A 17258-nucleotide genomic window follows, 5' to 3' on the forward strand; every position below is an offset into this window, starting at 1 on the left:
AGGTGGCTATGTGACATACTTGATGTGACTGAAACACTATCATTGGCAAATAACTCTGAAACTATAGAAAATGATGGTGATCTTGAAGGTGGATAGTCTTCAGAATCCAGTATGTTGAGGATAGTCTTCAGAATCCAGTATGTTGAGGATGGATTCTCCTAAACAAAATAAGTCAATGCAGTTATTTAATTGTTACAATACTTCTCATTTAGTATTACTCATTGCATTCACTGACTCTCAGTACTACTTTAAAGGTGAAATTGTAAAAGGAAGATCTGCCTATTTCAGCTATTTATTTTTTATCACAACTACATCTAAAATGATAGTACCATAGAGTAACAACTATATTTTTTTGCTCAAACATGAGAATTCAAGAATAGTCCAGAAGGAAGACAGGCAGTCCTTAAGAAAGAAGTATGAAATAAAAAAGTTTACCAACCTGAAGATCCTTCATGTTCAGACACGTTCCTTTCATCATCTTCAAAGCAGCTTCCTCCTGTGAAGGAACGCTTCTCATGATGTTGTTTCATTTGGGCAACCAGGCCTTGCATTTCTTTGTTGCACTGTTTGTATTTTGCACACATGCCTGTCTTACCCACAGGTAGAGGAACTTCATTAAAATATTCCCAAACTGGGTCTTTCTTACGGCCTGTTGCCATTATAGGTTTTCCCTTCTAGTGAGAGAATGGTATGGTAGATCTCAAATCAATGAAGGCTACGCTCAGGAAGACCTCAAGACTTCTGGAATATGCTGCTCGAAAGTTTCACTTTTGCTTCTACTGCCTGTCCCTCCCGTCTCACATTTATCTCAGGACTTCTCCTTGTCCAGATTGTAACCTGAGTTAGGATGTACTAATAATTTAATTGGGATAATATGGGAATTTAATTTATTAATTTTAATAAGTATTAATATTAATAGCATGGGTTTTAGGCTCGCCAATCTGTTTGATCAGAAGATAAAGTTCTTGTCCCGAATCAGGCTCCACAGAATTTACAAAGGACCCTCGGGGGTATGACAGGAAGCTCACTGAGACAGATTTATAGCCTTAAAGACTTTTTGTTAAAATCAATAATAGTAAGTAAATGGTAAAATACTCAGTTACAATTGCATTACTGCTATTCAAAAGATACATATGGTAATATAGTATTATATGCTACAAAGCTTTGGTTAAAATACTCCACTGTTCCTTGATAACCTGGTGGTAAGAGACACAGGACCAGCCTTGCAGTTCAGGTTTCTCAGTGCTTAGAAAAATCTAATGCTAAAAGCTAACATTACTAACTTAGGGTTTACTTGCCTAACTTAAACTTAAAATCAAAACCTAATAAACAAACTAAGAATAAAACTTAGGAAAACCGAGCTTAGCCTAGTTCCCTTGAAACTTAAAGTTTAAGAAGAACAGGTATAGCCTACTAATAGTAGTAGTTATCATAGATAGATAGAATAGAGAGAGTAGAAATAGAATGTAAGTGAGAATGATAGTGGAGTGCTCTAGCGAGGTGGATCACAAGTGCCAGAAATCCTTCCTCCTATGCCCAAATTTTATTCCTCACCCACAAAATGTTAGGGTACACTTACCCCATAGACTAGTATGTTTGCGTATTGATGACATGTACATGGGGGGAGGGATAGCTCAGTGGTTTGAGCATTGGCCTGCTAAACCCAGGGTTGTGAGTTCAGTCCTTGAGGGGGCCACTTGGGGATCTGGGGCAAAATCAGTACTTGGTCCTGCTAGTGAAGGCAGGGGGCTGGACTCGATGACCTTTCAAGGTCCCTTCCAGTTCTAGGAGATGGGATATCTCCATTAATTTCTAAATTTCTAAACATAAGTTCCCTTGTGGTGTACCTGTTCAGTCTGTGAGTACAACATTGGAAACCCCCCCTATGGCATTCTCCATTGTCAATTGGTCTAGATCAGGGGTCGGCAACCTTTCAGAAGTGGTGTGCCGAGTCTTCATTTATTCACTCTAATTTAAGGTTTTCCGTGCCAGTAATACATTTTAACATTTTTAGAAGGTCTCTTTCTATAAGTCTATAATATATAACTAAACTATTGTTGTATGTAAAGTAAATAAGGTTTTTAAAATGTTTAAGAAGCTTATTTAAAATTAAATTAAAATACAGAGCCCCCCGGACTGGTGGGCAGGACCAGAGCAGTGTGAGCGCCACTGAAAATCAGCTTGCGTGCCGCGTTCGGCACGCGTGCCATAGATTGCCTACCCCGGTCTAGATAAAAGGTCATAGACATAGGCGTGGGTACTTCTCTATTTAGTTAACAAGGTATAGATCAACTTTACTTTTTTGGGTAAAAGGTCTTAATATATATGTGCTAACTTTGCCTTAGCTTAACATACAGGATATGGCCTGTAGGTCTCTTGCATTACTTTAATATAAATCTATAAACCTATTACAATAAACCAAATACTTAAACTATAAGAAAAGAGATATGTGTATGTGTATATATGTATATATGCACAAGCAAGCAGGTTAATCCTATAGGCTACACGATCTATTCCGCCCCCAACAATATTCTATTCATTGAACTTTTTGAAACTTTGCACTTTTAGAGAGAGGTAAGGGATTGACTCTGGGTACACAAATTTACAGAGGGGCAATAGGATTGAGGTCTGTTATTTCTCACTTGTATATATTATTTATTTATTTAAAAACATTTTTGTTGTTAACAAGCATGTTATCTCTGGAGAGACAAATCCACAGTTTGAGAACTGCAAAACTAAGCATCTCTGATGGTATGTTCTAGACTGAGCACTGAGTCCCATTGGATAGGTAGAAAGATTAACCTAAATAATCTATACAGGAGCCTCTGGAACCCCATAATATTGGGTCCCTAATCCATGAACTATTGGAACTCATTTACAAAACTTTTCTTAAACATTACATGAATGTATTGTCTCGTACTATAGAATTAGAATTTATAATCCCTATTCCATGATGAGATATCTTTGAACTATAATGTATCTTAATTAAAACTAGCTTTAGATAAAATGCTTTTTGAGGAAAAAACTTATAATAAAAATTATTTTTTTAATCATTGATTTTTATCCACCCTGTTTTGCTGTTAAAGCATATAGCTGAAATAGCAGATGAAAGAGATAATGACTGGGAAAACAAAACTTATGGAAATATTTTGGAATATTTCCTGTTTGCAGAAGAAAGCTCCCTTCAGATATTGATCAAGATATAAATTAGATATGATATAGAGGATAGTGAAGTGAAGATTTTGCATGTTTTAAAATACCAAACTCAATTAAAAAGGAAAGCTGTCATTACCGAGTCCTATGTTGCTCACTGGATCAGACCAGTGGTCCATCTAGTATCTTGATGCTAACAATGGCTAGTATTGGATACTTCAGAGGAACTGCAAAAAAGACAGCTGTATAAGCAGTTATAGGATAATCTGCTTCCTGGGAAAATTTCATCGTAACCCCAAATAGTGTCTTAAGTCCTAAAAGATGAGGGTTCTTCCAAAACTTTTAATATTTAGTATTTCAATTTCAATTCTTAATTTATTAGCCACTTATATAGGTAATCTTTTTGAATACTGCTACCACAAGAGATGCATTGAGGCTTGGAGTTCCACAGGCTAGTCGTATGGAAGAGTGTTTCCTTTCATCAGTTTTGCATTTGCCTTCTTTCAATTTAATTGAATGTCCATTTGATCTTGTATTATGAAACAGAGTGATTTGAAGTTCCTGATTTATTTTCTCTTACCATTGATTATTTGTATAGTCATGTCCTTTTTAATTGTCTCCTTTCTAAGATAAATTAGTTTAAAAATTGAAATATCTCTTCATGAGATTATTTTTTCATGCCTATAATCATTCTTGGCTCCCATCTCTGAATCCCCTCTTTCTACTATGTCCTATTTGAGAGTAGGTGACCAGAAATAGTTTTCCAGATGAGGGCACACTATTCATTTTATACAATGGCATAATATTTTTATATTCTCCAGCCATTATGCATCAACTTTTTTTTAACCCTGTTGCACATTGAGCAGAGACGTTCATTGTGTTGTCCGCAGTGAAGATTGGGGCTTTTTTATGAGCTCAGGCTGAATTTAGAACTCAGTAAAATATGAATAGTTTAAATTACATCCTCCAGTGTGAATTACTTTGCATTTATCAATGTTATGTTCAGTGGTTCCTTAAATAATTTGGATTAAGCACAAAGTTCCCTTTTGCTTTTCATTTAGATCATATTGTACGTATAGCCAGACAAATCTTCATTAAAGTGAAGTTAAGGTTGTAGGCACATACCAGTGGGTTGCACGCATATTACCTTTTAAAAAAAATTAAAAAAAAACCCTCCCAAACATGAAAAACTCAAGTATTGAAAAATCAAGGTTGCACTTCTTAAACAAGGTGCCTGAACTACTTTCTCTGTCCCTGTACAGATGCCAGCCTACCATTTTCTCTATTTGAATATAGAGTATTAGAAACATTAACCGTAGAACATTAGTTGTAGAATTTTTCATGTATACAAATCTCCAGTAGCAAACCTTGTCCTTTTACTGACTTCTGCTCTTTTTCAAGTACTCTAATAGCATAATCTTCACATATGAGATTTATATATGGGGCATAATAGCTAATGTCACTTGGAGAATTGCCTGCCACAGAGTTGTAGAGCTGAGTACATCCTATGAAGAACTGTGTCCCCTCGGGACTTTGAAAGATCAAGCTTTTCATGAAAAGCAGGAATGATTTATTCTTTCCATATGCTGTTTGTCTAATCATGAATTGGTAAAGCTGTGTGTGTACGGTGTGACTAAAGAAGACCATAAAATGGCACTCTGACAATGATTATAAAGCACTGTAATTTTGGTGGCCACTATTATTATTGGATACATTAGCATGTGTTCCCGGCTTTTCTTAGAACACTGCTCTGAGAGATGGAGGTAAGGTAGTTTGGGGACTTTGAAAGTTCAACCTTAACTTTGTTTTTCTTTGGTTTCTAATGTTTTTAAAAGGTAATATGCACTCAGACTACTGATATTTGCCTGCAAATAGAATTTGACCTTAACATTTTTATCCTTACTTTCTTTTAAAATGGTCCTAAAGTCTGCTGAAGACTTCAGTTCCTGCACACCCTAGGGTGTGGTCAATCCAGCAGACCTTAGAAGGTTTGGGGGGAAATGCCGCTTTGGTCTGCTGGCTACAAAGACTCCTGCTAACTACAGTGCCTATCCACCATCTTGTGGAGGTGAGTTCTGTTGCTGCAGACCTCCTATGTGGCTCTCAAAGGCTTTGAGTTAGCAAAATGGTGGGGGAACTGGGGAGGAGAAACTCCCTATCTCTCTTTATGCTCCAAACCCTTTGGCAAGAGTTGAGGAGTGAAAAACCCCTTCGTCACTATATTACTGCCTCCAGCTGCTTCCTGGGCCACCTGCTGGAGTTGATGTTTTTCTCCTGTAGTCTTCTCTGTTATGAAACTGACTCCTGGCCTCCTGTGAACTGTCGGAAGTTCATCAGAGCCCCCAACCCTCATTAGTTTTAGATCGTTCCCCCTTCAGCACCCAGTTGGCTCCTGAACCCCTGATGGTCCAAAATAGGTTTGTTTGCTGTGAACTGAACTGGGGTGAATGAATCTAACTTCCATAACCTAACAGTACAAAACATGGTGTCAAGTATCAGGGGGTAGCCGTGTTAGTCTGTATCTACAAAAACAACAAGGAGTCTGGTGGCACCTTAAAGGCTAACAGATTTATTTGGGCATAAGCTTTCATGAGTAAAAACCTCACTTCTTCGGATGCAACCTCACTTCTTCGGATGCATCCGAAGAAGTGAGGTTTTTACTCACAAAATCTTATGCCCAAATAAATTTGTTAGTCTTTAAGGTGCCCCCAGACTCCTTGTTGTTTTAGTACAAAACATGCTAGTCTTGGACCTCTCCCCTATGTGCAATGGTCCAAAATGGAATTTGGGTCTATAGTTCACCCCAATATCTAGACTGAGGGTGGGCCATGAATAAGCTTGTGCCTATGAGAGGCCAGACAAGAACTTAAGGCTCACTATGGGTTCTTTCCTTCTGCAGATCTCAAGCAGTCGACAGAAAAGTGGAGGGAATGTTCCCTCAACTGCACAGATCTCCTAAGATCTGCATTAATAGGGCTTCCTTTTGAAAAGCCTTAGAAGGTCTGCAGGAAGCAAGGGCCTGGCCCATCGAGAAATTTGAGGCCCTGATATGTTATGTTCTCTGGGTCCAACCCTTTCCCATTTCACTTGATTTACGCAGACATTTGGGAGGGAAGGTGAGGGCTGAACTTTTGGTCCTGGTACAATTGTGCTTTTCACCACCTCAACCCTCTGTCAGCCCTGGCAATGAGCAAGAATAGGTGTTTAGGGAGGACGTGGTATTTTTCCTCCCTTCCTTCAAGATCTCCCAGACCTTTAGAATGGAACCAATCTTACCTTAACAAGCCATTCCTACTAATCAGGTTGCATGTTGAGCTCAATTTCTGCCGTGGGAAGGGCATTAAAGCCTTTTGTTTATTTATTCATTTTAATGGAAGTTTATATCTCCATCTTTTGACACCTTCTGACAAGATCGTCGGAGAATTGTTGCCTGATGACAAAATTAAATCAAATGTTAAGTCTTTTCATCTTGGATGCTAGATCTCAGCTGGGGATATTATTTTGTGTCTCTCCCTTTTTGTGTGGTGGAGGTTTTCTTTTCTTTTTAAAGTAGTTAAAATTTAATTTGGAACTATATTTGGCAGCTCTGATTTGATCATAGTTTAGGAACTACTAGTTGCTTTCAAATTTTGCAATAAAATTCTTCTTCATTCCTGGATCTTATTTTGAGGCAAATATATTCTTATTGTAGATTTGAAAAAGGAAAGGGCAAAGTTCTGACTTAAAGTTGTCCACTGAGTTTCTATTTTAATTAGGGAGTGGCTAGTACTCTGCAAAAACTGAAGTGGACAATAAATGGTTACATTTTAGGCATATAGGGAGTTGTGCATCTCATTCTCTGTACTGGCCTGAAAATTTACCCTTGATGAATTTGTTACCGATCTTAATGTTGAGCCTATGAAATTATTTTGCAATGGTTTTCCATGTAATGGTATGGAGTGGTACAAGACTGAACATTTCGCCCAACTTCTCATCAATTTAAGGAAGGTAGATTCTTAAATACAATACAAATATTTTGTTAAGTTCCAAGTAATAACTCAGTTTCCCCAGGAAGATGGCCAGGTATTATATACTGTAACAGCTCTAGAGAGAGAGCCATTATAGCTTCTAGACACTATTTTCAAAGAGTATATGGGTTTTTTTTGTTTGTTTGTTTGTTTGTTTTTTTTTGATCGCCTGAAGATTTGATACTTACCGCAGATGTTGCAGGGAATCAGGTTATTTGATCTCTAAGCATATTTATGATTAGAGCTGTCGATTAATCGCAGTTAACTCGCGCGATTAACTAAAAAAAATTAATCGCACTGTTAAACAATAGAATAGCAATTGAAATTTATTAAATACTTTGGGATTTTTTTTACCTTTTCAAATATATCGATTTCAAATACAACACAGAATACAAACTGTACAGTGCTCACTTTACATTATTTTTTATTACAAATATTTGCATTGTAAAAACAATAAACAAAAGAAATAGTATTTTTCAATTCATCTCATACCAGTACTGTAGTGCAATCTCTTTATTATCAAAGTGCAACTTACAAATGTAGATTTTTTTTGTTCCATAACTGCACTCAAAAACAAAACAATGTAAAACTTTAGTGCCTGCAAGTCCACTTAGTCCTATTTCTTGTTCAGCCAATCGCTAGGAGAAACAGGTTTGTTTAGAAGATAATGGTGTCCACTTCTTAATTACAATGTCACCTGAAAGTGAGAACAGGCGTTTGCATGACACTTTTGTAGCTGACGTCGCAAGATATTTATGTGCCAGATGCGCTAAAGATTCATATGCCGCTTCGGCCATCGTTCCAGAGGACATTCTTCCATGCTGATGATTCTCGTTTAAAAAAAAAATGCGTTAATTAAATTTGTGACTGAACTCTTTGGGGGAGAATCGTATGTCTCCTGCTCTGTTTTACCTGCATTCTGCTATATATTTCATATAGCAGTCTTGGATGATGACCCAGCGCATATTGTTCGTTTTAAGAACACTGTCAATGCAAATTTGACAAAATGCAAAGAAGATGGCTATAGCATTCCATCCAAATGCCTTCAAAAATCTGAGAGGGATAAAGTGTGGAGCATGCTTTCAGAAGTCTTAAAAGAGCAACACTCCAATGCGGAAACTACAGAACCCAAACCACCAAAAAAGAAAACTAACCTTCTGCTGATGGCATCTGACTCCGATGATGAAAATGAACATGCATCAGTCCGCACTGCTTTGGATCATTAACAGGCAGAACCCGTCATCAGCATGGACGCATGTCCTCTGGAATGGTGGTTGAAGCATGAAGGGACATATGAATCTTTAGTGCATCTGGCATGTAAATATCTTGTGACACCAGCTACAACAGTGCCATGCAAACGCCTGTTCTTACTTTCAGGTGACATTGTAAACAAGAAGCATGCAGTATTATCTTCTGCAAATCTCAGACAAACAAATCTCAGACAAACATGTTTGTCTGAGTGATAGGCTGAACAGTAAGACTAGTAGGACTAATTGGACTTGCAGGCTCTAAAGTTTTACATTGTTTTATTTTTGAATGCAGAGTTTTTTTGGTACATAATTGTACATTTCAACTTTCATGATAGAGATTGCAGTACAGTACTTGTATTAGGTGAATTGAAAAATACTATTTCTTTTGTGTTTTATAGTGCAAATATTTGTAATAAAAATAAATATAAAATGAGCACAGTACACTTGTATTCTGTGTTGTAATTGAAATCAATATATTTGAAAATATAGGAAACATCCAAAAATATTTAAAGAAATGGTATTCTATTATTGTTTCAGTGCAATTAATTGTGATTCATTTTTTTTTAATCCCTCGACAGCCCTACTTATGACAAATAGTTTTTTTTTAAATTGTCCCTTTGAGAGAAGGTGAGCTCTTGCATAAGTAATCCGGATAACTCTCTTTGAAGGATTGAGGGTTGGATTTTCAAAAGTGCTCAGCATTGTCCTAACTTTCCCATTGACTTAAATGGGAATAGTTTTATAATCACAGTTTTACCTGGAACATGGAGCCAGCCAGTGTGTGACTTTTGGATTCTAGACATGGGCCCATATGATGCCACAAAATACAGATATGTATTTGAACATCCCAGAGTTTGGGGAAGTAGGTTGGACTACATGTAGTCAGTACCACCCTCTTCTGAATTTGAGTGAGGTGTTAAAAGGTTGGAAACAAGTTCATCCAGTTCAGGTTTAATCAATTTTTGCCTTAATTTATACATTTTCAGACAATCATTGTCAGTTACAGTTTCTGATCGTATATTTGACAGATAAACAGATAACACAGAACAGGTAGGGGCCCCAGTTACTGAGTTCTGGAGTACCGGGATGCTCTCCCACACTTCATGATGGTTATCTCAGTCTCTGGTCCAGTATTATCTGACTTGGGCCCTGTTCACTTGGTTTCTTATACCTTCCCACAATACATATTAATGAGCTTTCTTCCGATAAGCATTAAGTTTTCTATAACCTGTGCGATATGCGTGTCCAAGGTTCAATTTACATAGCATTTGCTGTCCACACTATTTTCATATCATCATGTCTTTGTCACCTTACTCCTGTTTTTCCTTTTTGGCATTACGTTTTGTGTATTTTATTATACTGATTAACTTACTCTTATCTAAGTCCGCCAACACAATATAATCCATGAGCAAAAACATCACCATTGTCCTGTCAGTAATTTTGCTTGTGCATTTCAAGGTGTTTTTTTCAGGGCCTTGGTATTCAGTTGTTCTCAGCAGGGTTCTCTAAGCTTTAAAACCATAGAATGTTCCAGTGTATAAAATAGTTAAAATAAATAAAAAAATCCTGAAACTTCACCAAAAAAGCAACTTCTGACTTCCTTCCCTAGGTCCTTTACTATATAATCAGTTCCATGCTCTGATGAAGTTCCACGGTGGCGCTGACAATTCCAGTATTATGTAGGGTAGGGGTTGGCAATCTCTGGCACATGGCTCGCCAGGGTAAGCACCCTGGCAGGCTGGGCCAGTTTGTTTACCTGCCACGTCCGCAGGTTCGGCCGATTGCGGCCCCCGCGGTGGCCATGGTTCGCCGCTCCAGGCCAATGGGGATGGTGGGAAGGAGTGGCCAGCATATCTCTCGGCCCCTGCCGCTTCCCACCGTCCCGATTGGCCTGGAGTGGTGAACTGCAGCTAGTGGGAGCCGCGATTGGCCGAACCTGCGGACGTGGCAGGTAAACAAATTGCCCCGGCCCGCCAGGGTGCTTACCCTGGCGATCTGCGTGCTAGAGGTTGCCGACCTCTGATGTAGGCTGTGAATTTGCTTGGGGGAGGTGTGAAGGAAGGTAAATTTAAAAGTGGTTGTACTCCATGCCTTTTGCAATGTCTCTTTTAAGGTTGTAACTCAGCTCTCACGTATGTTAACCAAAGAACTTTCTATCTTAAAGACTCTGGTTCTTTGATTACTACTTACAATATTTTTAATTTGTGTTTTTTATAAATTAAGCACTGAATAGTGTATGCATATTTGAAGATTACAGTAATACTGCATGTTCTTGTTGAATGTTTATCTCTTTATGCTTGGAAATTTATTTTCAACTTAACTCTGTCATGTTTTTACTTGCGGTGTAACATGTCATAGTCCTGACTATAAATCTTAAATTTATATTAAAACATGCACTCAGTCTGGATGACATAGGTCAAAGGTTTTTATTCTTCTTTTAAATTTAGTTACAAAAATCAAATTGTCTGATTTCTGTAATTGACACTTCATTTATATTGTTCAGTGGGGGTGTAATAGTATTCATCAAATACAAATGAGTTTAAGAATTTGAGCTTTTTCTATTTGTAAGTGCTATCAGATCATTAAATCTGGCTGTTAAAAACATTGATTAGTTCCCCTTGTGGATATTTACCAGGCTGCTGTAATAGTCCCAAATCTTGGATCCCACATGCTCTTAGGCTGGCTGGGTCTTGACTAGGGACGTAAAATATTAAACCGTTAACCTGGTAAGTATTAGTCTTACCATTAACCCACCCTAACCGTTAACCAACAGTCCCGGGCCGGCCGGAGCAACCCCAGGCCCTCTCCCTTTAATTAGTTAACTGATATAATTTTAATCATTTAAAAAGTTAACTTTTAAAATGATATTTACATCCCTAGTCTTGACAGAATCCAGTCACGTTCTCAAGCTCTGGGTTTCCGAGCATGTCCTTGGGGTGCAGATATAGCAGCCCTTTCTAAGATACGGGACTCCATTCTGAAACCAATGCTAGTTCTCTGTATGCATCCCCAGTTTGTTACATGCTCCCAGAGTTTCTCTGATACAGTGGATCCTCTGGATTACTGTCTCACCCTTTGGAGACTATGTGACAGTTAAAGCAAGTAACGCAGACTTTATAAAGGAATTTCTAAGCCAATCACACACTTTACTCACAGACAAAGCATGGAGAGAGACAGATCTATGAGAAAACAACCAAAACCTATACACAGAGCCCTTTGAGTTTGGTCAATCCTTCCAGGATCCCTACACTCTCCTCTGCTCATTCTCCTCCTTTCCGCCTTGTACTGGTCTCTCTTCTTAAAATGGCTAGTTTAAAAATTGAGAGAGCCTCCTTTGTATAAAGTTTCAAGTGCCCTCTGTCAAGTGACTCCCCCCCCGCCCCCCCCCCCCCCCCCAGTGGTTTCAAGTTCCTGTCGGGTGACACATTGCTTAGTTACAGCCCCATCTGGGATAACTGGTGGTTCTGGGGTGCAGCTAGCTTATTGTCCTAGGGAGTGTCCATTTGAATGGAATGCCCTCCAGGTTAATGACTCTTGATTGCTCTCCATTGTTAGCCTTCTGCTGACACCTCATGGAATCCCAGTTCAGTATGGAGGTTAAAAGGCAACAGTGAAGGTACAGTGCAGTTTACTGTCAAAATGGCATTCATCAAGCAAAATGGGGTTTGTAGTGTCATGTATCAGACTGTCATACTGGCATTTAGATAAGTCTTGCCCTGGGAAATAGTTAACTAACTGCTGCTGGGGTGAGAGGGAGAACCTGTGCTTTTGTGAACACCACAGAAAAGGTGAATGAGTCAAGAAGTGCGTTTTTAAAAGGCATATATAAAATGTTAGCCTCTGGAACTCATTCCTTCTCCAAAAACTTCTAATTTGTCTAAATTGTTTCCCTATTTAATAATTAATAATACAAAAGGCACCATTTTCTGTGTCTTCACATGCGGCTTGCAGTGGATCACTGATAGATTTGGTCTATGTAGTTGTACTTTCCATATGCTTTCTGATACATTTATTATTTAAATATATTTAAATAATAAATGTATTAAAAGTGGCCTACAGAGAGGGGAAAACTGATTTTGTTACTTCCTTTTCCTTTTTATGATGTATAAAGAAGGCCTGAGAAGTGCATCCACAGCCCCCTCTCCCCCCTCCCCCCCCCCCTTTTTTTTTTTTTTTTTTTGGAAGGGAAAAAAATCTTGTTTATATTTCAACTTGGAAATATCAAGAATGTTATGTCTCTAGTCTTCTCGGGTTTACCAAAAGATGTGTGGTGGCCTTTTTCAGATCTTAATTGAAGATGTGGAGTGGGTAGATATTATACCCTTAACAAAAACAATTTTTTTCTATAAGGTTTTTCTTTTCTAGTTATATAGGTTAACCAATCGTTTTAAACTATGCAAATAATTGTATCCTCAGTAGATCAAGTTTTGTTTCTTCAGTGCTTGCTATCTGATCCTACTAGTTTTGCTGCTGCCTACAGTCTTCATAGGTAGACATAATCTGAACTTCTGGTGTGTGGGGAAGAAGGGTGAAAAGAACAATCAATGTGATTTTGTTTTCAGGCCATCTGTATACTTTATAAAGAAGGTTTTTTGTTTTTGTTTTTGTTTTCCCTTAAAAGGTGCAAGTCCTCTTTTGTTCTCTGTGGGTCACCCTGAAATTAAAATTATAATAGTAAAACTGGAGGCTATGTAAGGCATGTTTGGCTTTATAAACCACTTCTTTAAAATTAGTAGGTTTCAAAAGTATGCACAGGAGATACAGAAGTATCTCCATTATGTAACACATTTATAATGGACCTAAGAGTATGTAAAAATACTGAGTAAGTAAACTGAAGGTATGGAAGCTGTCCAGTACTAGTCTAAAAATTAAAATGTTCTTTTTAAAGAAAGAAGCCTTGGTATAATTTTGTTGACTATGGAAAGTACAAAGTAAAACTGTAATAAGTAAAATACTTTAAAACTGCAGGTGATTAGCTAATTTTTCTATTCTCAATCATGTGGGTTTTGATTATTATGAATTCTAATTAGGGTGACCAGATGTCCTGATATTTAGGTCTTTGTCCTGTGTCCCAACCGATCTTTGGTCGGGAGGCAATTTGTCCTGATATTTCGCTCTGCTGGCAGCTTTTTTTTTTTTTTTTTTTTTTTCTCCCTTCCAGTGCCGGGACCCTCCAACCCCCACCATGTGTCCCGATATTTTCTTCCTCTCATCTGGTCACCCTAATTCTAATTATTATAGCTTGCACTTAAATCGTAACTTTATTTAGACTGTAATTTAGATTTGAAAATTGATTTTAAAAATCTACCCTCAAAATATGGTTGTTCAGTATAAGAATAATGCTGAAATTCTATACTAGATAGTCTATTTGCAATTTGAAAAATGTCTTTCTGAGAAATGAGGGTGGGGATGAAAAGAGTTGTTTAATATCTGACTTTTACTTTTTGTTTTTTCTTTAAAAGGACTTATGATTTCACCAAAGCCAGTCACTGCATTGGAATTTTATTTTAACAAGTCTGACTCCAAGTCATATGCAGAATATGTTTCTACCCTTAAACAATTTCTAAAGTGTAAGTAGAATATTTTTTACATTACGAGTAGTTTAATTAAACTGAATTACAGTGTTTGGACAGGCTATAGCTATAAATACATTCAGTTGGTTTCCTTTAGGTAAAATTCTGTAGAATTTAACATTTATTAACTATATCAAAGGTCCCAAATCCGTGGGGTGCACCCCCATAGAGGGGTGTGGAGAAATGTTGGGGGGGGGGTAGGGAGGCAGGGCCCCCCAGCTCTGCTGTGCCCCCAGCTCTGCTCTCGGGCCCTGACCACAGTTCCAATTGCGGCTCCTGGGCAGTGCGGACAGGTTCCATTACAGATAAGGGGGGAGTGACGGAAAAAGTTTGGGGACCACTGCTCTAAATTGTATACTGATTTGTTAGTGTTCGCTAGATTTGCTAATGTACTTTTAACTATGGCCATTCTGAACAGAAAGACTTCTACAGATCAGTAAAATGTAAAGGAATGCTTTTCATTCCTTAAATAAATATAACAAGATCCAGAGTTAAATGTTTGGTCAAAGTCTACCATGATTTACAGCTGTGCAACCTTCGCTGAAGTCAATAGGTACTGTGCTTGGATAGCTGAGGAAGGAATTGGGTCCTCCTGCGACAAGCATAGTTAAGAGTGACATTAAATTGGTTAAAGAAATAAACTTGCATGCAGACAATAAAATAGTATTATTTATTTTTATATATAATGTCATAATGGTGCATGGTATTTTACAGGTTTATAAAACATGACAAAAGAGATTACAATTGAAGTTAGTATGTGGGAAAAGAGATCAGACAAAAAGTAGATAAATGAATAGCAAAGTTATTTGTATAATATGTTGGTTTCTGTTTTTATATGTTACGTAGAAAAACTAAGCTAAAATAACGTTATTACAGCTTCCAAGTCAAGCACTCAAAAGTTAGGAAGTGCCAGAATTAAAGTTGTTTGTACAATCTTAATTCGGCCCCTTTGTGCATAGGTACCACGAATATCTTCTAATTACATGATCACGTGCTAATTTTTCCCCAGGGCTCCTTATTCAATGCACAGAATGAAAGGTGCTCAATTAATAGGCTATTCAATATTGTGTGTTCTCCCTGTTTTTCAATGTGTAGCCCATGCCTTATTTACTGCACACTAGTCAAACCCTGTTCTGAAGACTGAATTATTAATTTGCCTCAGGGCTTCTCCAGGAGCTCACCGCTATAGTATGATTGTTTCTCAAACATTAATGAATTTATTTTCACATGACTCCTGTGGGATGAGGGGATATTATTATTCCCATTGTACAGATGGGGAATGCAGGTGCAGAGACATTGAAAGTAAAGGTATCTACTAGTTTTGGGTGTCCGATCTGAGAAACCTAGAACCTGATTTTTCAGAGTACTTAGCTTTATATGGCACTTCATGTATTCAAGCACAGCTTCCACTGACGTTAGTTGGAGATGAGAGTGCTCAGGACTTCCACAAATCAGACCCCAACATCTCATTACCAAGCAAATGAGGAATACAATGAGTTACCACATTTAAAAAGTTTGGTTTAAGCCACTTGTGTAGCATCACATAGGAATTCCTGTGACAGAGGCAAGGATAGGATCCAGTTCTCCAGGGCAGCATTTACCAGGACACCATCCTTTCCCTTCCCGCAGTCCTCTGCCAGATTCACTAACCACCTTCCAACTGCTGCAGTAAATGAAGCAGTCATCCTACACACAAGTCTTCTTTACTCTACAACCTTAATTCATCCCCAAAGCAGATCCAACCTGTGCATTGAATCAGGCAGGGGTCCCTGCTAACCTGTCTTGGTCCCAAGTTTTTCTTCCCAACCCCTGGCTCCTTGTCCCAGTCCCATTCTTCTTGCCCAGCCAATTCCACTCTCCTCATTCCTGTCCCCTCATATGATCTGTCACTCTCCCCAACTCAGACCTCCAGTTCCCCCCACCAACATTTCCCTGTTCTCACTGGCTCCCAGTTCTGTTATCCCTTCATGGATGCCTCATCCAATCTCTGTGTCCTCTGTCTCTTCCTCCAGTTCCTTGTTGCATTCTCTGCTCAATCAATGCCAGTTTTCCTCCCTACACCCCAGATCCTTGTCTAGTTGGTCTTCACATGCTCCTCCCTACCCTGTTGGTTCTCAGTCCCAGTCTCCCCCTCAGATTCTCACCAACCTTTGCCACTCCACCTCTCATTCAATTTAGATTATGCTAGTGTACTAATTCAAGGTCAGTGCCTGTGAGAGTTTGTTCTGAAGGAACCCGTTTTTCCAAGATCATACACATATCCAGCTATTTTGTTACCCCCATTGAAGACTACAAAGTATTTTGTGGTAAGAGATTTTCAGAGGCAAAGGTCTTTCTGGGTTTCTGCCTCTTGGATGGCGGAATCTATCCTTGCAGTGGATGTCTTGTACAATGCACCTGTTTTTCGTCTTCTTTTTACTGAAGGCATCCCACTTCACTGATAGTAGTGCAATCCCCCAGAGGTAGTATAGTGACAGTATGGGAATAGATTTCAAAGTCCCAGTGATTATCCTACAGGATTAATGGAGTTCAATATCAATGTCGTGTGCCTGGCTTGAACATCTTACTGGGGCACTGTACTCCACAGTTGAGTAACACACGGCCAGTCTGGCTGGTCAGTGTTTTGGGGTCAGTTTCTGGAGTACACAATTCCTGGAGTTCACGTTTTTTTATCTGTTCTTTGAATGTCAACATTTGATCTAATGTGACCCCTGGCGTACACTGAATGTTCATAGTATTCCAGTATCATTACATGGTGCAATCCTTGCGCACTAAACAAAGTGAATTTTCAAGAGAGAATTGGTGGAAGAAATTGAAGTTGTATGGTACACGAGGAGATAGTGCTGGCCTGGGGCTGCGTAGGAAAGAGTTAAAAGATCTTTGTAGGAGGAGGTCATATGGGAGCATCAAGGTTTACTGAGTTGGAATAACATAGTAGAAGTATGGGGGAAAACTTTTAATCTCGTAGTTAACGTATAGCATACTATACGCCTGTAGATAATTTATGATTCAAACAATTTAATTTCACTTTCATGTTCTGTTTAACTTTCTATATAATGAGACCCCTCTGGCTAGTAGAGGTATATATCTTTTATTTTGTTTAGTGACTATTTATTCTTATTAGCACTGTCACCTGCTTCCATGAAGCAGCCGATCTTGTAAAGTTAGGGAAATTTAAACTTTTTCACCATTTTGCTTAAGAAATGTTTAACCTTTTAAAGATATTTTTAGAAGTGTATTGAAAAAAGTTGACATACTCCTGCATTTTGGTGTAA

At 38.3% G+C, this 17258-nt stretch overlaps 1 protein-coding gene across 1 annotated transcript in view; it reads left to right on the forward strand.

Annotated features, from left to right (window-relative positions):
• The window catches only part of ATP1B3 (ATPase Na+/K+ transporting subunit beta 3), a 68070-nt gene that overhangs the window by 19478 nt on the left and 31334 nt on the right, over positions 1-17258 (forward strand). Inside the window, exon 3 of the mRNA XM_054039063.1 lies at positions 13873-13980. Coding sequence (XP_053895038.1) covers positions 13873-13980 — 108 coding nt within the window. The remainder of the gene's footprint in view (positions 1-13872; positions 13981-17258) is intronic.

The sequence above is a fragment of the Malaclemys terrapin genome, chromosome 9 (genome assembly GCF_027887155.1).
Source record: "Malaclemys terrapin pileata isolate rMalTer1 chromosome 9, rMalTer1.hap1, whole genome shotgun sequence".
In the NCBI taxonomy this organism is placed as follows: domain Eukaryota; kingdom Metazoa; phylum Chordata; order Testudines; family Emydidae; genus Malaclemys; species Malaclemys terrapin.